Source organism: Channa argus, chromosome 4 (assembly GCF_033026475.1).
Source record: "Channa argus isolate prfri chromosome 4, Channa argus male v1.0, whole genome shotgun sequence".
Lineage (NCBI taxonomy): Eukaryota > Metazoa > Chordata > Actinopteri > Anabantiformes > Channidae > Channa > Channa argus.
The window spans coordinates 25063794-25087020 of NC_090200.1; the positions used below are offsets into that span (position 1 = coordinate 25063794).

Consider the following 23227-nt stretch of genomic DNA (forward strand, 5'->3'; position numbering starts at 1 on the left):
ATTGTAACCATCATGTACACTACAGCAGTGTTGCCATTACATGCCGCTACAACTATGTCTACCGCTGCAATAGTTAATGTGTGTCATTTTGTAGCCTTTCTAGCTGCTATAGTCTCTAACGCATTTGACTCATCCATGCTGTTATGTCATTTTCACCTCAGCAGGAAGTGGTGGTGGCGCTGTTTAAAACAGCAGAGTATTTGTTCCTCTTCAGCTCAGTGTCGTTGTCATCAGCTGGTTCCTACGCGGCGTGTGTCGGGGAAAAAAATGCTTTTACGCGCACCTCGACATTGTTGTGTATGTGGTGCGTTAGCGGTGCGGAACAACGGCGACGCGGCAGCCGCTTGAGCGGACGGGAAGCTAATTAGGCTTTTTGTGTTTCTTTATGTCCCAAAATATACAACGACGACTTTTATTCACTAGTAGTCTTGTAGTTTGTCGGTATTCTAACAATACTACTAATAAAAAATAAACAATAATCTCTTTTTGTATCAACACTGGCGTCGTTGCGCTGGAAGTCCTGTTGTTTGGCTGTTATGTCAATACACCTTCACTGATAACACTAGTGGTGGTGAAACCGAAACTTTGTGAAACCATGAATTAATAAAAAAACAATTATGCTGAAACATAGTTCAGTGTTTCTGAGCATTTTACACAGTTAAATCTTGTGCAATCTGCTACCAAATCAATATTACATGTGAATGGGCAAAATAAAGGATGAAAACGTTAATTAGAATACAAGATGTTTTATGGTGCAATTGTTGTTATTTTGTTCAATAAACTCTCTGTTATGAAACTAATCCACTTTTAAATAGACCTCAACTCGAAATGAGCAGAGTAACAATTAGTTCTGATGTCCAAAAATCAGAACAACACCATTCTGAGACGACTGTGACGCAATTGAACTTCATTTTGGGTGGTCACGTGAGGCTTCACGTAGTTGCGCAATACAATGGCACATCCTATCGCGATGCTTCTGCTTCAACAATTCGATGTTGGTTCGTGTAGCTTTATTAAAGCGTAACATCGATAATAAAAACAGCTGCTTTCGGACACAAATTTAATCGGCTACAGTAACTTTGATAATGAAGCTGGATATTTCTAACAAACGACAGCTACAAGCTAGCGGCCCGTAGCTAAGCTAACTGTTGTGTAGCTGCTCAGTCATTCTTGTGGTGTTGCTCACACAAACGGCTGGACTTGGAGGAAGCAGAAAGCTGTCAATAGTGGTATAGCTGCCTTTTAAAAGCAAAAAGTGAGTATCATCGTATTAAATGACATGTGAGCTATATATGTCTTTGAAAAGCTATATCTGCCTTCCATAGTCGAGTAACGTTAGCATTAGAAAGCTAATCATTTGCTAACGCTTGCACTGCACTCAAACCAGACTACGATATCCGGACAGAGCAGAGCAAGTTGTTTCTGTTGTGCATTAAGGTTATCTCTTCGGTAAAGTTGGAAAGATATCCAAAGAGTCAAAGTTAGGTTACTCTTTGTTAAAACAAACTATATCTAGTATCACAGAAAGACAGTCATTAATGTCGCTGGGCAAATAGCTTTGCTTTCTACACGAGTGTGAGAATAGTGCACAGGGATCGTGTACAAAGTGCAAAGCTAATAAAGACAATTATTCTGTAACTTTAAACTTGTGTAGTGTCACTAAAATCACTCCACACATCAATGGTCACCCTGCTGTTAATACTAAAACAGTTATAGAGATTTGTATTGCAAAATATTCAATAATTTTACTGGGATGTAGTGTAGTGTCACCAGAATTCCTTCATACATCATTAGTCTCTTGCTAGTTATACTTCAATACTTAGTTTGAAAAACAAAAAAAAAGATTTTGCATAATACTTCAGAATGTATATTGGTTAAAAATGTCAATAACCTCACTTTTGAAAGTGTTACCAAAATAATAATGGTTTATTTTCTTCTATATTACAGCACTTAGTGTGGAGATGTGCTTTTGCTAAAATTTAGGTTTAGGTTTTTTTTATTTTATTGCCCTACATTCTTACGGGAACATTAATCAAACCCACTGGCAGTTGCACAATACAAAGGGCTATCTTTATTTGCTGTTTGTGTTGCTGTCATTCTAAGGTACTGTGTTAAACCACTTTGGATCAGTTTGCATCACTGAATACGTTAAATAAAAATAAATAAATGCGTATATTACTTGTGAGTTGCTTTGAATAAAAGCATCTGCTAAATTGTATATTAATAAAATGTTATGTTTAGGAAGATGGTAATGCATAAAATTGTACAGTGCAATATTTGACAACCTCTGTGTTATCTCTGTAATTTTAACTTCAAGCCATCTAAAGATTATCAGCTATTTAGATGGTTCACATAAATGGTCGACCGTGGCGCAGGAGGTAGAGCTGTCGTACACTGAGGGTACTCATAGGAATCTCTGGTAGATTGGAGATGGTGTTTACATGCACTTAAGAAACCTGGTTATTGGAAATCCGCAAATACATGCTGCAAAAATGTAATCAGATTTCTTCTCCACCTCTGACTTGTTTTGGAAGTCTGGCACACAGATTTTAACTGTATGGTGACACAAAATGCTAATTTGGGACTTTTTGTATTGTGTGTGTGTTCATCTCACAGGAAAAAAGGGGGGTGGGAGAGATACACAGCTTACCTACAACAGGAACTGTCTGAATTTAAAAAATCCACAGGGCAAAGTGACACATTTAGACTTTTACTAGGCAGTTTGTGTTCGTAATATTCTGTCAGACATTAGGTAGACTTTGTTTTAAAAATGAGGGGGCGTCAACCTGTTAATGATCTCTACTGTCTTTTAAGTCAGCCTTTAAGTCAGCTGTATGTTTCCATCTGCATCACATCCAGTTGGAGAAAGTCGATTAGAAACGTGGTTACATGTATACATGACAAAGAGCTTGCCGTTCTCCTTTAGAAATCTACCTGGAGAAATCAGGTTTCCCTAATCCACTATCCTGGTTTCGGAAACCAGCTTTCCCGTTTATATTACAGTTAAGAAATCAGATTACCAGAGGAAGGCAACTGTAACCTGGTTACTTAAGTCTATATAACGCAGTGGAGTGTTCTATTCAATGTCACACTTGGTGGGTGGGCTGGGATTTGATCCAGCAGACTTCTGTATCCCAGTCTGATGCTCTACTCATTGATTAACCAGGCCTGGTTTCAGCACTTCTGTGTTTACATGGTGTAAATGCAAACAGTACTGCATGAGTAGCTTTATACTCACTTCCAATGCAAATTTCTTATATTGATAAGTCCAATGGCTACATCATAATCAGAAGGTAAATAAAAATGATTGTATACATTATGTATTTTCCACTGAAGGATCAACCAAAAAGGGAGGCTGCTATTCCAAATCTTTAAAATATTTCCTGTATTATATGTGTACATTTCAAACTATTCAGTGTCCTAACTAAAGCTACTATACACCTCCAGATTAAAATACTAAAGCATTAAAAATAAACAAATGATTACAGTTATTCTAACCTCTTAACTCTTGCCTGGCCATCTGCTCTCTTGTGCCATGCAGCATTAAAGCTATGGTGCAGTGATTCACAGGATATAGTCGGCCAGCAGTATCTTTCTTTTTGAGTATGGCAATATTTTGTCATCTGTTGTATAGAAAATGAATCATACAAAAATGTCAGATAATGTCGATGCTTTTCTTTAGCGAAAACAATGCTTATATACAGTAACTAGAACTCTACCTGAAGTTCACTTTGTTTTACAAAGTTATTTTACCTCCATACCGGACCGAGCAGGTAGACACAGGAATAAAGTCACAAAAGAAGCAGACACACAAGGGGTTATTTATATATATATATATATATATATATATATATATATATATATATATATATATATATATATATATATATATATATATATATATATATATATATATATATATATATATATATATATATATATATATATATATATATATATATATATATATATATATATATATGGCCAAACCAATATGACACACAAGGGGTAGACATAACTGTAACTAGACAAATTATAAACAAACTCTACAAACAGTTTAACAACATCATCCCATTACTCAAATATGCAAAAGCAATAACAAAATAATGAACCAAATAAAGTTTAATAACCTATAACATCTAAAGAAACATGTTCCCCATATTTTCCCCTCCCTGCATCAAATGGGGTACTTGGTACAGTCCAGGCCCAGTAGGAAGTATTTAAAGTTGATAAGGGCCAAATCCAATCTTTTTTATTTGGATGGTCAACACCCCCGGACCAGCAGAATGGTAACTCAAGAAAAAGAGAAATTAAATTAATACAACTTAAACTTAATAACAAGAAACTAAACTTAAGGTAAAAGGTAAGTAAAAACATTAGCTGCGGTGCAATAATGAAGATTTTACTGGCAAGGACTCATACTACAAGCAAAAAAGTTTAGTACTTGTAGCGTTACTCTGTGAAGGAAAAGAGAGGGGAGTCAGACACAGCTGAGACTGTTCGAATTTGTTTTAAAAATTGTCTAACACCTCTCCATTTGTTTGACGAACTTTGAACATTTATTGTACTTGCTTCAATGTCTATCAATTGTACATACAACTTTAAGTACTGTAATCTCACTAGCACGTTCGTAAACAGCTTCATCAAACAAGTTTCTCAAAGTATGGCTGAAGTCTCTGAACTCGATAAGAAACCGTGTGCCTCCACAGCTACACACTGAACCTTTTTCTTCTACCTTGTTGCGGTCCACACCACCTTGTAGTCAGTTCCTCTGCTCCTTTTGGCTCATACATACCCGGGCTAATTGTGCTCCAATATTAGAAACATTTAATGGTGGAAACAATTACTAAATTACTTGCACAAACACAAATCAAATCATACAATAACCTACAAACATCATGACTATTCTTCTATGGTGTTCTGTCTTCTGGTGCCAGAGGTTACCAGCACTTAACACACTGTTGGACATCAGCCTTTATCACTGTCTCACTCTGATTCCTGGAGAAGACAGACCTTTGTTATGGGCTTACTGAACTCGTTGGTCCTCGTCTTGATATTAACCTGACGGACTAGACCCATTCTTTATTGTGTGGAAGATCCTGCCAATCACCCAGGGGTTACGAGGCGCTGACTCCTCAACAATCAACACAATGTCCCCAGGAACAAAATTGCGGTTTCCATGTGTCCATTTTTGCCTCCTTTGGAGCTCTGGTAGGTACTCTTTAGCCCAATGTTTCAGAAAGAGATCTGCCATATACTGGACCTGTCTCCATCTACGCCAGGTGTAAAGATCATCCTTCTGGAAAACTCCCATAGGTATCGAAGGCTGGGTTTTTAAGAGAAGAAGGTGATTTGGTGTCCAAGCCTCCAATTCATTTGGATCATCAGAAGGTGTAGTTATTGGCTTCCACCTCGCAGAGCAATGTCTGCAGACCCTCTTCATCCAAATGTTGATCTTTCAATGGAGCTCCAAGCACCATTCTAATGGATCGTATTAAATGCTCCCATACCCCTCCATAATGAGAAGCAGATGGGGGATTAAACATCCACCTAATGCCACACTGAGTCAGCGTACTTTCTATTTTGGACGTGTTCCATTCTTCCAGAGACCTCCTGAGCTCTTGCTCAGCACCAACAAAGTTTGTTCCATTATCTGAGTGTGTTTCTACAACCTGACCTCTTCTTGCAATAAAGCGTTGAAGTGCATTGATGAATTAATCTGTGTCCAATGATGCTGTCACCTCTATGTGAACATTTCTGGTAGCCATACATGTGAATATGACACCATACCTTTTTGCAGTTGTTCTTCCCTGTTTAATACTAAAGGGACCAAAGCAATCGACACCTGCTCTAGTTAACGGTGGTTCATCAGGTAAGACCCTAATATGTGGGAGGTCTGCCATTTGTTGCTCCATGTAATCTTCGACAGGTGCGACACCTAGATAGAATCTTTCTGATTGCTGAGATTGCATTTGGTATCCAGTATCTCTGACACAAGGTAGATAAGGCATGGTTGCGACCACCATCGCCTGTCCGCTCACGGATGTCCTGCAGTATAAGCTGAGATACCCGATGATCTTCAGCCAGAATAGCAGGGTGCTTGGATTCCTCGGGCATGGCAGCTCAGCTGAGCCGTCTACCTACACAAAGAATTCCATTCTGTATCATTGGATTACATCTGTGTGTGGCTACTCCGTTTCACTGGTTCCTTTTTTAGCAGAGGTGAATTTTTTTATCCGGAAAGCTCCTCCGCTGTCAGTGACGAATTATTTCAATCTCTGCTTCCTGGAGCTCATCCACAGTTAGGTTCTTCTCTCTCGTTTTATAGTTCGGCATTTTTCCTTGAAGCTGAAGATATTGGACAATATTTCCTAACAACTCCCTTTTCCTTCTGGAAGATGTTAGAAGCATATTTTTCAACCTCAGAAGCCATGCTGTAGCCTGCTTTAAGCTTGTCCATGATGAGTAGTACTCTATCAATCTTTGCATTATATCAATGCTTTTCTCAACTGCGAGAACATTTACTGTGACCTTTCTTTTTACCTCAGGATTGGCTACGTCAACATCTTGCAAGTCTGTATTTCTTGGCCGCTTCTCGACCGGTTGCGTAAGGAAGTCAGGTCCAGAAACCCACAGCTTATTTCGCAGAAAGGCTTTCACGTTCTGTCCCCTTGATGCACCATCTGTGAAACTGCTGACGTCTGCTGAATCGGCGAAACCTTGATGTCTCGTTGATGTATTTTAGCACTGCTGTACTGTCAGTCCAATACAAAAAGTCCTCCAGTGGAAGCTCCAACTTCAAGGTTGCTGCAGTAAGCTCCAAACGAGGGATAGTCATGGGCTTTAGGGGGGCAACCTTGCCTTTCCCAACACAAAGGCACTGTGAGCTTGGTTACTGATGTTTCAGTGAACTAAGTATGTTACTGTCCCATAGCCCTCCTCGCTAGCATCTGCAAAGTGATACAGTTGAGCAGACACGGTCTGACCAAAGCCTTTTGGCTTGAAACATCTCTCAGTTCCAAAGTCATTTAACTGCTCTAGACTTTGCACCCAACGAGACCACATTTGGTCAAGGTGTTCAAGCACATCTCATTCCATCCCAACTTCATCCTACAAAGCTCCTGCATTATTTTCCTAGCATATAAATTCACAGGTTCAAGCATTCCCAATGGGTCATACACTGAGCTCATCATGGATAAAAGCCGTCTTCTGGTGGGGGGCTTACTTTGTATAACGATTGTATATTTCAAATTGTTTGCCAATTTAAAATAGATTGGCTCTTTCTAGTTCAACCTCAAGGCACGCCTTTGAAGCTGCAGATGCTACAGAACTCGTTCTGGATTTCCTAGATCTCCTCACGTGCTTCCTTACGACGCTGACGTGTCTCTGTTAACCAGCGTGCAACCTCTACCTTTAGTTGTCTGAGTGTATTAAACCTGTGGTCGAACCAGTATTTCTTACCGGTTTCATTACTTCTTCGAGATTAAGCTCATGGAATGCTTCTTTGAGTGAGGTATTTATGCTACAAACCTCGCCAAACCGCTTGTTAAACTCTGGGTACAGCTTGGTTTCCACCACCCTGTAGAAGTCGTCATCCATGAGACAGCGCATCCTGGTCTCTTTCGTCTCCTGCTAGTACAACGCACCCGTTATTTTTCTCCATTAGACTTTGCAAAGCATCCTCCCTGGCCTCGAGGCTTGGCTTTGCCTGTCTTTCCTCCATGCTGTCTGGATCAACCACTGGATCAACTTCTCCTTCCATCATTCGCTGAGTAGTGCTTAGCCAGTGTAGAGATGGGTTTCTTACTAACGTAGAGGTGGTCTTGGAAGGCAGCTATGCTCACAACTATACCACCATTGCGTTACAGTACAGTTGACAATACATACTACATAAAACATAAACTAAACTGAGGAAACCCTTGGTTGGCTCATACAAGCCTTTTACTCAGCTGGGGAAATTAGGTTTCCCTAATCCCCAATCCCAATTTCTGAAAGCAGCTTTCCTGTTCACATGACAGTTCAGAAATCAGAAACCTGGTTTCCTACAGTGCCTATAAAAAGTATTCACCATCTTGCATGTTTCACCCTTTTATTGACATTAAAAATCAATCATGGTCATTATAAGTTGCCAACAATGAAAGTGAAAACAGGTTTCTACAAAGGTATGTAAATTATAAAAATATGCGAGGTGACATAAGTGTTTTTATAAATGTTCATCCCCCCTTAGGTCAGTGTTTAGTAGATGCACCTTATGCTGCAATCAGCACAGAATCAGCAGATCTGGAAACTGCAAGTTTATGCCATTCTTGTTTGCAAAACTGTTCAAGCTCTGGCAGGTTGCATGGGGATCAGGCATGAACAGCCCTTTTCAAGGGATAGAGTAAGACAAGGTTGTAGCTCGTTGTCTACTGGTACTAAACAGATGTTTGTGTTTTGGTGGTATCTAAAGGACTAACACATCATCCATCTATTATTCCTTTCTCTTAACACAGGTAGCAGGACTGTGTTTGGGATGTAGTCTTTTCACCACACTGATTCCCTGTCTAACTACCTACCGAGGAGGAGTTTGAGATCATTCTCTAATCACAGGGATGGATGAAGACACCCCGACTCTAAAGCCCAGAAGGATCCAAAATCAAAACGTAGTTTATCGTCTAGAAAGGCGTAGGATATGCTCAGGTCGACCTGGAGCTCACTGGTACAGAGTGCGCTGCTTCCATCAGAACCTGTTTCCCAACTTCACTGTGGTCAATGTAGAGAAGCCTCCCTGTTTTCTTAGGAAATTCTCACCAGATGGACGTTGCTTTATTGCATTCTCATCTGACCAGACGTCTCTAGAGGTGGGAGAAATTAATTCCATCTCTTACTTTTCTTTCATATTTCCTATTTTGTAAGCTTGTTGTCTCACAAGTTCCTAGATATTAAGGAAAAATATGTGTTCTCCCCTTTAGATATATGAGTACCAAGGCTGCCAGGCAGCTCAGGACCTGCTTAGAGACCAAGATGGAGAGACTCTTCTAACAGCCAATGACCAATGCTCCCTCAACATCCCTCGAAGTCGCCTGTTTGAGCGATTCTTCTCTTTGCTCCATGTCACTAATGTGGCCTCCAATGGAGAACACCTCAATCGTGAGTGCAGCCTCTTCACAGATGACTGTCGCTATGTCATTGTTGGGTCAGCTGTGCATGTCCCTGAGGACCCACCAACATATTTTTTTGAGGTATTGTCAAACTCTAATTTGAAACTCAAAATACCAAAACTAAAACTACTAAAAAAAAAATAAAAAATTTTGCAAAGCAGACGGCCTCTTTCACCAATATTCTATCTCATCCTAGATGTATCGTAACAACGAATCTGTGACTCCTAATCCTCGGTCTCCTCTAGAAGACTACTCCCTCCACATTATTGACCTTCATACAGGCAAGCTGTGTGACACCAGATCCTTTAAGTGTGACAAGATCATTCTGTCACACAACCAAGGCCTCTACCTCTACAGAAACATCCTGGCTGTGCTGTCGGTGCAGCAGCAGACCATACATGTTTTTCAAGTAAGCAAAAAGTGATTTCATATATATTTTTAACTGTAAATTTACATAAAATTGGTGCTAAAAATTGGAACTTTTACGTCTCTATCCAGGTGACTCCACAAGGAACATTTTTGGATGTAAGGACTATTGGGCGGTTTTGTTATGAGGATGACCTCCTGACTCTCTCAGCTGTTTACAAGGAGGCTCAGGCTGAGAGTCACCCTGACTTCCCTCGGCCATACAACGATAAAACTATCAACTCCCTTAAACACAGGCTCTTAGTCTATCTTTGGAGGAAGGCAGAGCAGGATGGCAGCGCCACTGCCAAGAGGAGGTAAGCAAGATTGCTTATTCTTTTTTTGTAATTGCTCACTTTCTTTGATTCTTTTAGCAATTGTCTGCTGCTCGTCCTGGTCATAGTGATGTCACTTGCTAATTTTTTTGTCTGTGAATATTATTAGTCCATCCAGGTCAGGTAATCCAGAAGTTAAGTCATGGCAACTAAGCTTCTTTGTTTTTATTCTGTTTCCCAAATTTTGAATTCACTGTGCTAAAATTCAGAGCTGTATTGTTATTTATTCAATAATAATGCTTTTACATATGTAGTTTGAGATGTTGCTGTGCTATACATTTCGTAAATGATGATCAACAGGTAGAGACATGACAAATAAAAGGGTATTTTATACCCCATTATGGGAGTATAGGCTGGTCGCAATGGTAACTTTGTCTGACTAATGTTTAAGAAGCCACTGATATACACAGAGTAAGATATAAAACACACAATTGTGTGTGATGTCTTTTTTGCTTTCACACTTAAATCTTTTACATTGAAGTACAGCAGTCTCTCCTTCAGCGGTCTCTGGATACTCCAAAACAGAATTAAAGTTATGGCTTTCACACCAGCTCGAACAAAACCATATTAAACAGGCAGATGTCATACAATTCAATTTAACTAAATCATGTTAACCAATCAGTTTATGTGTAAAACCACCTGAAGTGATGACATTCATAACAATAATGTCCCATTTGACTGCGCTATACACAGATCAGGCATAACATTATGACTACCTTTTCAATTTTAGGTTGGAACTGTCAGAAGGGTGATAATTCTACTATGTGTTTATTATTGAGCTCAAAGTGGGTAGTGGAGTCGTACTGGAGTGCATTATAAGAAGAGTTGGTTCTAATGTTTTGTTGAATATGGTGGCCAAACCATTAGAACCACCACTTTGATACATAATTACACATAGCAGAATAATAGAGTTTCTGACAGTTTCAACCTAAACTGAGAAATTAAAACTTTGTTAAAGTAGAATTCATTGCACAGCTCGTGTATTGGATTGCATCAAATTATACAGGTGGTCAAAATATATATATTATGTATTTTATATATAAAACCGGTGTATGTATTTTATGCATGTGAAAAAGAAAGCAGAGCAATAGTGCAAATGTAAAAAGGAATAAAATAGGCTATGCTCTTAAGTTTATTATGTGTGGCCAATTATTCAGATATCAGATTTTATTTTTCTAAGCAGAGAAAACAGATGAACTCCTTTGCATCTGTGCTCTGTCTACAAAGCAGATGTATAAATTATGAATATAAACAGTGACTCACACTGACTGTGGCTTTTCATCATATCATTTGGCTACTTTGAAATTATTGCAGTCCCTTGAATTAAAGAATGCTTCAAAATGATTGTGTCTAAAGATATCATTATAAATTTGCTAGTTTTACAATTGTCAAATTTTCATATAATTCTATTTTATGAAGTGTTTTTGTACAGCTAAAACTAAGCATTGTCATTATCAATTAATCTGCATAATAATTCCATTATTTTACTTTTAGGGAAACCAGTTTCCCAAAAAGTTAGGATGTTGTGTAAAATGCAAATTAAAAAGAGAATGCAAACATTTGCAAGTCATTTAAACAACTTAGGAAGAATGTTTCTGAACATGGAATTGTAGAGAAATTGGGGATTTAATTTTCTACTGTTCATAGTGGGGCGGCAGTGGCTTAGTTAGTAGAGTGGGTCGGAGATTTGCACTCTGCTTATCCCAACCACATGTCCAAGTGTCCCCTGGGCATTGTGGTGACCCTGAACTGATAAAACTTCTAATATTGATAAAGATTTGGAAAATTCAGAGGAAACTCTGTGGGGAAAGGCAAAGGACAACACCTTATGAAAACAATTTTCAGCTAATATAATTTATTGCTGCATCGGCAAATACAGTTTAAATTCCAACGACCAACAAACAACCACATATAAACAAGATCCAGAAACGCTGCCACATTCTCTCGCCCTGAGCTCATATAAGATGAACTGAAGCATCAGCTACCAAACCTTTCATGCCAAGGTCCCTGTATTCGCATCAGTTGCTGGCCCTCTTCTGTGAGATATGCTAAACTCCAAATGGCAAAAGACGTGACTTCTTTGTGGCAGGCTACTACTAGGTCAATAGTCCAATTTCAACATTTGACAAGTTATTTGTGTTCGATTTACAATCACAATCGGGTATTTGACTGCAAATCTTTGCATTCTGATACTTATATTTTACGATGTTTCAGCTTTATTAGAAACCAGGTTGTAATTTGTCAGTAAAATTTCAGAAATCAAATGAAAATGCTTAGCCTCGTTTCTTAAATCTAACTTCCCCATAGTAAAAACTCCAGATTGCTTATTTTAAAACCCAAAAATGTTAAGTTTAATAATATCAACTACTAGGTAATCCGCATCTGATCTGCAGCAATGTAGTGGTGATCAAAATAGTTAATTTTTTATTTGTGTTGATTGACTAATCATTTCTGCTCTAATACTAGTAGTTCTAACTGTATTATGTATATTTGAGTAATTTTGTATGTTAAACTGGTTCTTAAGTACTACAATATCTGGTGAGGCTAGATAGTCACATATTGATCTATTTAGTTCACCATGATTGTGGTTTTAATTACATTTTGCATGTTGTTATCAGATTCTTTCAATTTTTCGATCAACTGAGGAGGCTGAGGATGTGGAAGATGCAGTTGCTTGATGAGCATCATCTCTTCATTAAATATGCAAGCGAAGACGTGGTCACACTCAGAGTTACTGACCCCTCACAGGTAGCCACACACACACATACACACCTGAATTCCTCCCCATCTTTTCTTTGTTGCTTTTGTCTGCCTCTCATGGCTCTTTTGTTGTTTGTGCTGTATAACACAGATTCCTCTTTCAGGTCTCCAAGGACACGCTTCTCCTACAGATTCTCCACAGTCTTGTCTCTCATTAATGGCCACAACAGATCAATCTAATTAATGTTTACTTTATTTATATTAAGCCTTAGTAGTCTGACGTTCTTGCTGATTAGTTATTTTTAGTTTTTTAATTCTTAAGATCAGTCATGTAGTATAATTTGAGAAAACATACTAACAAAACAAAATACTACAAATGTGTGTTTCTTTCTTTCTTTCAAACATCACTCCTCCATCCCTCTTGCTCTGGCAGCCTTCATTCTTCGTGGTGTATAACATGGTGTCTACAGAGGTGCTAGCTGTCTTTGAGAACACTTCAGACGAGCTCCTGGAACTGTTTGAAAATTTCAGCGACCTGTTCAGAAACGCTACACTGCACAGCCAGGCCGTCCAGTTTCCTTGCTCTGCATCATCCAACAACTATGCACGGCAGGTCCAGAGAAGGTACTGTGAGGATAAACATGAGAAGCATCATGTTTACTATAGAACAGTAAAACTGAATAAAATATGTAACAAAAGTGTATATATTTCAGTTGCACTGTGCTGGTGAACCAAAAGTCATGGGTTGTTTTCTGAATGAGAAAGCTGGACGTGTTTTTGTGCAGCTAAATGTCAGGGAGGATTTGAAGACATGGTTAGGACCGGAAGGATATACGCAGTGATCGCCCCAAGGAGGAGGAAGGAGTATTAGAACTTAATCTGGATATAGAAGAAAGACATTAGGACAGTCAGTATGGCTGGAGGAGCTGTGATTGAATTTGGCAGTTTGACCCGCCAGTATAGGTGACAAAATCTTTAGTGGAGGGAGAACAGAGAGGACCAGACAGAGGGTGGAGGAGAAGATAAAGGATGATTTGGGTGTTGGAAAAAAAAAAAGCTTAGAATTGGATTTTAGAGTGGTGAAAATTGATGTTAGGAAGAAGGAGAGGAGACATCCAAAGCTGGTGAGCACATTCAGCAAACCAGATTTGTACCACTTACAACTGGCTAACAGTGAAGCCAGGAGAAACAGGCATGTCTATAAGTGGATGGGGGATATTGTAGCATAAGGTGAGAGGAAATCTGAAAAATATGGATGTAGAGCTTAAAGGACTGAAGACTAAAGAGAGAACAGAGGAGGGGAAGTGAGATCACCAAGTCACTGCTGAGTGCTGGAAATGTGTAGTAGTGGGATTTGGGAGACTATAATTTAGTCAGGAATGTCTCACAAAAGTTGCTTTGGGTAAACACAAATTTATTTTCAAGCAATTTTCTGTTATTTATTGAATCAGATGAAGTTTTTTAGTGCCTCGCATTAAGGGAATTGTAAAAGGGCTTTATTCAAAACTTTTAATATTATTTATTTTAACATTTTAGGATAATAGAAAAATGTACCTGGGAATTTGTGGTGTTTTACATCAGGTCCACAGTGACTAGTAAGACTGCTTACTTATCGCTACTTATCCAAGCAGCTTCTTCAGTCTGAATAAAGTGGCCAGGGAACCCAGTTAAAGAAGAGTACTTTGGAAAAAGCCTCTACACAATAAGATGGCCCAGCACAGGAGAAGCAACAGCCCAGTACCAGAATCAGCAGTGTGCCTACACTTGAAGGACAAAGGACACTAGTTTGAGCAAGACAATGTCCACATTTTAGACAGAGAAGACAGATGGCATGAGAGAGGAGTACGTGAAGCCATTTATGTTCAAATGGAGAACCCTTCTCTCAACATAAGAGGAGGCCTCAGCACATCCCATTTTTCATCCTGCCCTTTCATCCATCTCCAGAAAAATTAGGACCACTTCACACATCCACCAAGAGGGCCACACCTAACAGCCCCATTCTTAGGGTGTAGGGAGTTAGAGTCGTAATTGTTACATTTTAATGACTCCCCCCTGTTCCTACCTCAACAAGCTTATTCAGGCCACGATGGAACAAAGCCTGCTCTGGAGGAGGGGTCACCAACCTTTTTGAAACTTGGGTACCGATTAATGTGAAGGGCTGCCAGTTTTATACACACTTTTGAAATGACGAATTTGTTTTATTTTTTACCTTTAATTATGTTATATTAATAATCTATGTGAAGACCACATAGATTAGGGGTCACCAAATACCACATAGATTAGGGGTCACCAACATGGTGACCATGGTACTGGGTTCCCTGGCCACTTTATTCAAACTGAAGAAGCTGCTTGGATAAGTAGTGAAATTTTTCTAACCAAGGAGAAAGAAGTCCTGTCGACATGATTCAATCTAAGGATAACCAAACCTGGATGACTAAGAATTTTCACAAACTTACTTATTAATGTTATCTGTTGCTGTTTAATATTATTTTGCTAAAAACCACTTGTTTGTCTGTGCCTTAGATTCAAAGACACCATTGTGAATGCCAAATATGGTGGTCACACTGAGGCTGTGCGCCGCCTCCTGGGTCAGCTGCCCATCAGTGCCCAGTCCTACAGCAGCAGCCCTTATCTCGACCTCTCCCTCTTCAGCTATGATGACAAGTGGGTCTCAGTGATGGAGAGGCCCAAGACCTGTGGAGACCATCCCATCAGGTACAGACTCCATCATGGTGATTCAGCAAATATCCCCATGTATGATCTTTAACCACATAGATGAAGTTTGTTTGTTTGTTTTGGCATTAAATTATATTTACACTTATATAGTGCTTTTCTACCTATTGGCACTCATAGCGCTTTACACTGCTTCTTATTTACCCATTCACACTCACAATCACACACACATTCATACACCGATGGGGGAGCTGCTATGCAGCTGGCCAACACTCACCGGGAGCAACTAAGTTGGGGTTCAGTGTCTTGCTCAAGGACACTTCAACATGTGACTGGAGGAGCCGGGGATTGAACCAACAACTGTGAGATTGGTGGACAACCGCTCTACCTTCCTGCGCCACAGTCGCCCCGCATTATGCTAAATATATATGTTTTGGGCAGTTAGACAAAACTATCTATATAAAGACATCGCTTTGAATTTGAGAAGTTTTTTTATGGTATAGTAAATTACACCAGAGTGTAGTTGGAGTATTTAATGTAGCAAAAGAAAAAACCTTGACTAAACATAAAACTTATTTCAACTGCTGCTTCTTCCTATCTCACCCACTAGGTTTTATGCTCGTGACTCTGGCCTGCTGAAGTTTAAGATTCAGGCAGGCCTGCTTGGACGTCCAGTAAATCATGCTGTGCGACGCCTGGTTGCCTTCACCTTCCACCCTTTTGAGCCCTTTGCCATCTCTGTCCAGCGTACCAATGCAGAGTATGTGGTCAATTTCCACATGAGGCACGTCTGTGCATGAGAAGCTTGTGTGTATGTTTGTACCACACAAAACTCAAAGAGCCTGTGGACTCACACTCAACAAACCACAGGACTGTTGGGCTTCTGTTAGCAGCTATTGGTGACAGTACAACAAACATGTCTTCCATCAGGAAGCACAAAACAGTTTGTTCTGTTAATCGCTTTCTCCACCAGAGAAGTCAGCAGTACTCTCACTGTATTCCCCTCCTGATGGAAACCAGTGTTCCTTTTCTCTTCATCGTGCAGTGGTCACTCCACATTTCACCCCTCCTCCGCCTCTGCGAGAAGGCAGAATGTGTACCCTTTTTTTTTTTTTCACCTTTTCTTTCCCCCTTCCTCTGCAGAACAAAAGCGACCTGTAGGGAAGAGAAGCTGGAATAAGTGTAAATGGAGATGTAGAGAGAGTGATTGATGTGCGACAGAGGTGGGAGCCGTAGGTAGCAGGACCTCTCAGAAGGAACAAAAGTTTGTTTTTTATATATATATATATATATATATATATATATATATATATATATATATATATATATATATATATATACACACACATACACACACACATACACACACACACACACACACACACACTTTCTCTATCATGCACCGAGAGCTGCAGAATATTATCAGAATTGCCTATCCTGTGGGTTCATGACCAGCAGTTCAACAAACTCAGAGGTCATTTTATATTACCTTTTTTTTGCACTTTTCTGATTATTATTTTTACATTTTACTGTTTGTACATATTTTATATAAATAAAATTGTCTAAATCTTACTTTTGCTCGGCTTATAAGCTTTCAGTATGTTTCAGTTCAGGGGAAAGCATGGTGTGGCTAGAAACTTGATGCAAGTATCATTTCAGCTTTCCATGTTTAAATGTTGATGTTTATTTTCTTCTATATGTAGGACAAAACTGACTATATACTGTGTGACTACGTTTTTTATTTATGTGAGTGGGAAAGCATTAGAATAGAAGGTCAGAGTGCATATATAGTTCTCAACTTGCTGTAGAGGCAGTTCTTAAACTGTTAGGATTGATTTGTAATGCAAATACAAGAGACAACAGAGTTTAATTTGAATACAGTTCTCTGCAGTCAGTTTTCCTGTACTGTATGGCATCATATTGTTGCAATTTTATATTTCGCCCATCTGTTCTACAGACTAAAGCAATGGACATCTGTTTAGTGCAAGTGTGTCATTAAAAACATGCAAACACACAGTGATATAAACAAATGTTAAAATATGCAGATTCCCCTAACACCCCCCACTCCTGACATGAATGCAAAGTTGCCAGGAGATGAACATGCACACATGTATAATAAATTGACATAAAGGCAAAAAAACACACACCCAGGCAGCTGGGGGGAGGTCATGGTGGTATGGAAAGCAGGTGCTGTAGGATTAAGTGTTCTCCTAGCCTCTGGTTACACACTACAGTGGACCTGAAAGGTGTGTGTGTGTTTCAGAGGGATGAACTAATAGGGGTTTAAGGCAGAGGTAAGGTATTTATGGATGAAAAGGTGATGGAGGGATGAGAGAATTGGTAACGACAAAACGGGAAGATGTGGGGATTGGTGTGGTGTGAGTGCTATTAGGCAGCTGTTTCGTTTTGTACAAGCAACTATCATGTAGATCAAGGTTTAAAGAGGCCATGTTATGTCAGTGTCAGTATAGTGTGTTTGTGTAAGCTGTGTGTGCAACAACATGCTGCGATAATCAACTAATTGCAGGAAGCGCACCCAGCAGGCACACACAGGCCTACATACAAGAGGACTCAATGTCTGTTGTCCTCTCTCCACACAGGTTGCCTGAAGGATATGTGCAGTATTGTACTCTTTTGAGTGCTGGTGAGGAGGTCAGTTAGTGCTTCCTCATATGGGATGTCTTTTGTGTTTGTTTCAAGCCACATTTGTACCACCAAGACTGCTAGAACTGACATATGTTACATTTTCAGCAGCAAATCTGAACCATAACTCTCTTCATAACAACTATGTACCTAATGTTTAACAGCCAAGAAGAGCAGAAGACACTGAGTAAAATTCCTGCTGGAGTTTCTGATGCAAACAAATGCCTCTCAGTACTTGGTACATTAACAAACATGTTGTTTTTGTCTTAAACCTAAGAACCGGGTAAACCTACTAGAGTCGTCTCTGACCTTGGTTGCTACGGAAACATAACCGCTCTCTGCCTGGTAACCTAGTCTTTTCTAATTGCTGTTGTCTTGGCAACAGCGCAACCAATGTAATCCAGAAAAGGCCACAATCCTAAGTGTTTCCTGTTGCAGTGCTCTGTAGAGCACTGTAAACACGCACACACATTTAATCATGGAGGTATCAGTTACCGGTAAATCTAAAAACTTGGTACAATCTATGACGTTTGGGTTTACACTTGAAGGATGGATATGTCGGGAGAGATGCTGAAATACACGCAGATGTATATTATGCTTATGTATCTGCAATGTAAAACTTTCAGTTTTGTACTGTTGAAGACATAAATATGGAAGGGCCCAGACTATTAAGCATATTACTGAGATTTTTGCTGGTACTCAACATAATTCAATGCTAATTGACTCTTGTTCTCATCCAGAACTACTACTTTATTACAGTGGGAAATTTTGGCAGTTGCCAAGGATTGCCTGGTAAGATTTTAAAATTGGAATGGAAAAAGTTATACTTAGATTAAAAAATACACACACTGTGACATTTTGTGTTCTGAATTCTAAATAGTGATTAAAAGGTTGCACATAAATTAGTTGTACCAATTTATATTATTTTGTGATCTGTATCACAGGATGCTGAGTATTCCAGAATCGTATATTAATACAATTTAGGATATGTCCTATAACGTACGATTCTGTCCCTGCCCCACAAAATTCTGAACGGTCTCTAAAATCACTTTTGAAGACAAGCTTAATGTCTATGGGCTTGGGCTTTTATTGTGATATAAATTATCATCTCTGCTGTGAAATTTGTAAGTAAATATATTGTATGTATTGCAAGTGTATGTTCCTTATCACCTTCGCCATTTGCTAGAATGTCTAGAAGAATCCCAAATAACCAGAACAGAAACAACTTGGGCAATCCAAACCCAACCACCTCCCCTAACTGCTCATCGGTCCTGCCCTGACCTAAAGCAAGAATGTTTCCAAAAAGCATTCAGTCCAACTCTACTGCTTGTTACTGTAGTTGCAAAATCACCACACCACTCCACTCTCCAGGATTTAAAAGCTTCAAAAAGAATAGAGCAGGGAGGGGTGGGCATGAAGAGCACATAATCGTATGGATACAGGAGGGTGACTGAAAAAAAGGTCAGAAAAGATTTACCAGGCAGATTTCATTATCGTCTAAAATATGAAAAGCACACAGTCCACTGATGACTCAAGGGCCACGATTTTATTACTCTGGGGCTGGCAACCATACACTCTTTCTCTGTTTGCCACCATTGTCCGTACCCCAATTTGACCACTTCTTATCAACTTTTGCTTTAGTAAATTCAGCTTGTGATTGTTTAAGTCACACAGATATTTAAAATGTAGCTATGATAATACATCACACAATGGAAAAAACTTGTTGAAATCAACCTATTCAGTACACTAACAGCTAGTTTCTATTAGTTACAATCCAAATCCTGTACATTTATTCTGACAGATTTATGCCACATGTAGACATACACACATTTTAAATGTATTATTTTTTTTTTACTTTTTTGCCCCCTTTGGTAATAGGTGTGAGCAGGCATAGAAACAATCAGATAAATAGAAATTTGTTTGGGTCCTTAAGGAACCTATAATTTATAAACATATCCCTAACCAAAACATTTCCTCAACCCACGGTACAAAGCTCAAATGGCTCCTTACACACACACAGGCAGACACACAGTCGTGAGGCAAAGTATTGTTTGCAATTTTTCTGGTTTTCTGTATAAATTGGTCATGAAATGTGATCTGATCTTCGCCAAGTCAAACAACACAATATTTCTATGATAAAACATAAAAAGTTAGTGTCTTTCAAATCTCTATTCAAAACAACCGTTAAGAATACGGAGTGATGGTGGAAAAAGCAATGTGTCCTCCACCTTTGCTCCCTTTATATCCCTCACTTTTATCGACCACACTAGTATTACAGGTCAGTACAACACTGTAAAAGTGTCAACATTTCATATCTCATGGATTAGCACTTCAGCCATCAATATGATTTACAGAGACCAGTTCTACAGTTGTGGAGCCTCCTGTTGACAACCATGAAATCACACCACCACCACCTAATGAGTGGAGGGAGCAGGCAGGAGCACCCTGCAGGGGGAGAAGGTCTAAATATTGATAGCAAATATTTGATGGAAAGGTAGGGCTGGTTCCCATACAGACTGCACACACACACACACACACACACTCCAAACGTCAGATTGACACTTTCATGTGTTATCAGCATCTACAGCTGTCTTTGAGCTAGCAGAGAAGGGTGAATGCCTCATATACACACCTATAAATACAGCTGTCCATGTGTGTTAGCTGCAGATCATTTCTAACTGACTTCATATCTGACTTCATCCAGCTGGGTGCCATCACATGCACATACAATCTCTATGCAAGTCTCGAACACACACTCATATGTTGGTATATTTATGTTTGTGAAGATATTCATCGATATAGGTCTTAATCCTTTAAAGCTGTGTCAGAAAGTGAAAACCATCCAGTATGTCTCCACTTTCCCAAAATGCTCTTCCTCCCAAGGTGGAAAACTTAAAGCTGGTCCCCAGAAGGTAGTACTCTAGATGTTCTCTAGATGTTCCTACAGAAAGAAATGGAAATGAGGCAAAACTCAAAGACTCATAAACAAACACATGCATGGCCATTGGAGATATATATATATATATATATATATATATATATATATATATATATATATATATATATATCTGCTATCTGCTATCTGCTATCTGCTATATAGCTTGCATCTGAAGCCTTTTATAGTAAAGGCAAATATCGAGGGAGAATTATTTACACCCTGGACAGAGACAATGCTTTGCCTCCCAGCTCCAGGCCTGCACTGTGCTCTGACTGTACACATCATAGCAGCAACAGGTGATCAGAGTTCGCCACCTGCTGGACAAATTTAAAAACTGCATCTTCTTCTTGGTCTACTTTCTAACATCAACACTGGTTTGAGCAGGGCTGTGGTGTGCTCAATTATATTTACCCAAGTGTAATGTAATGTAAATGTATAATTATCTGAGAAAACACTTAGTCTATAACTAAAAGTGCTAGAAAGCCTCACAATTTGTCTTTTTACACGTTAATTGTTGCTACTGTCCTGCTGTCTGGGAGATTTGTCTGTGTGTACAGTGATTTGTCTGTATTGGCCTTACAGTCCACACTCAGGCTGGAGTGAAGAGGCTGGTCAGTAAAGCCAGTGCTTAAAGGAGGAGAATTTATAACCCTAAAAGTAGAAATCATGGTAGAGCTGCTGTACTGGATTGCATAGGATTTTACAAGTTTACCTAATGAAGTGAACCAGTGAACCAGTCAATTTGCCACCAATATGCCACCACCCAATCCCCTCTGGCATATAGACGAAAATCACAAGCTAATTCAGTCAGTATTTTCCATTACCTTTACAAATGCAGATTTCTTATTTCATTTATGTTGCAAATGTGCAAAAAAATATTTCACATTTTAAACACTCTGGACCTGAATTTCTGTGCCAGCTAGTTATAAATGTCACCATAAATGTCTGCAGTGACCTTGTGCTGAATTATGCACATTTTTTTGGCACATTGTGGAAAGGCTAGCTGTATCTGCTAACTTTCTGCAGGTAGTTAAGGGCCCAATAGTTCCATTAAGGTCAGAGCTTTTCGGACTAACCTTGTCAGTTGAACTGCAACTAGAAAAAGAAAGGAGAAGGAGAGACTACACTACTGTTAGCGCATGAGAGAATGAGGGTCGAGGTAGAACTGGAAAAGTGCTAAAAGTAGAGCAACTAAAACTGGAATTAATAAAACAGGGGAAAGCACAGCTGGCTGTTGGTAAAAAAAAAAAAAAACACTCAGACAAATCTCCCAGACGGCAGGACAGCAAAAATCCACGTGTAAAAAGACCACGAATTGTGAGGCTTTCCAGCACTTTTAGTTAAAATTGAAGAGATTTCACTGATAATTAGACATTTACGTTCGATTTTTGAATGAATACATTTTCACATTATTTTACATACACACAAATATTATTTAAAGTTACAGATTGACACACAAATCCGGGTACAGACACACCAACAGACTGAAATACAAATCCCAGCACAGACTCACAAGTCTGAGTACACACACACAAATCCCTGCCCTTATACAAATAATTAAACTACTATTCTACTCCCATACACCTCTGATTCTAATACAGTCTAACATCCCCACCACCCACTGTGACCTCGATAATAAACACATAGCAGAGTTAGCACCTTTTTGAGAGTTTCAACTGAGAATTTATAACCTTAAAAGTGGAAATCATGTTAGAGCTGCTGTACTGGATTGCATAATATTGTACCTAATAAAGTGGCCAGTACATGTATGATTATGTTCTCCCCCAATTTCAACCAGTCAATTTGCCACCAATATGCCACCACCAAATCACTTGTGGCATATAGACGAAAATCACAAGCTAATTCAGTAAGTGTTTTCCATTACCTTTACAAATGCAGATTTCTTATTTCATTTATGTTAACATTATGTCACATTTTATACACTCTGGACCTGAATTTCTGTGCCAGCTAGTTGTAAATGTCACCATAAATGTCTTGTGGTATAAGTCAGTTTTAGACATGTTTTAGAATGTGACCTTGTGCTGAATAATGCACATTTTTTCTCCTATACACTGAACAGAAACAAATTGGGATTCATACTACTACAACATACAAATTCTAGACCATTTGATCCCTTGCAGTATAACATATTCTACATATTATGTTAAGAGTGTGTAGTTTCTGTTAGATTCCTCCTTTGTAACACACTACCACCACTTGTATATGCAATTAAAAATGTAAACATTTTAGAAGTTACTAGTGACCTTTCCCTCACCAAAGTCCCCCAGGAAATGATATATCATTCATTAAAATAGCTTAAAAAAATAAAAAAAATCTAATAACTATGGTGAGATGACATAGGTCCTATTCTTTTTTTTCCAGATGGAGAATTG

At 39.0% G+C, this 23227-nt stretch overlaps 1 protein-coding gene across 2 annotated transcripts; it reads left to right on the forward strand.

Moving 5' to 3' along the window:
* The first annotated feature begins 925 nt into the window (after nucleotides 1–925).
* det1 (DET1 partner of COP1 E3 ubiquitin ligase) lies at nucleotides 926–16825 on the forward strand. 2 transcript variants are annotated; one of them, XM_067502108.1, is made up of 9 exons: nucleotides 926–1255; nucleotides 8493–8840; nucleotides 8952–9129; nucleotides 9386–9549; nucleotides 9639–9862; nucleotides 12499–12628; nucleotides 13014–13204; nucleotides 15104–15295; nucleotides 15864–16825. In XM_067502108.1, the coding sequence occupies exons 2-9, from the start codon at nucleotides 8592–8594 to the stop codon at nucleotides 16051–16053; spliced, it is 1518 nt and encodes a 505-aa protein (XP_067358209.1). In that variant the 5' UTR covers nucleotides 926–1255; nucleotides 8493–8591; the 3' UTR covers nucleotides 16054–16825. The 2 variants fall into 2 exon arrangements, with proteins under 2 accessions (XP_067358209.1, XP_067358208.1); XM_067502107.1 differs by having other exon boundaries at nucleotides 927–1255; nucleotides 8952–9221; nucleotides 9337–9549.
* Nucleotides 16826–23227: the final 6402 nt, after the last annotated feature.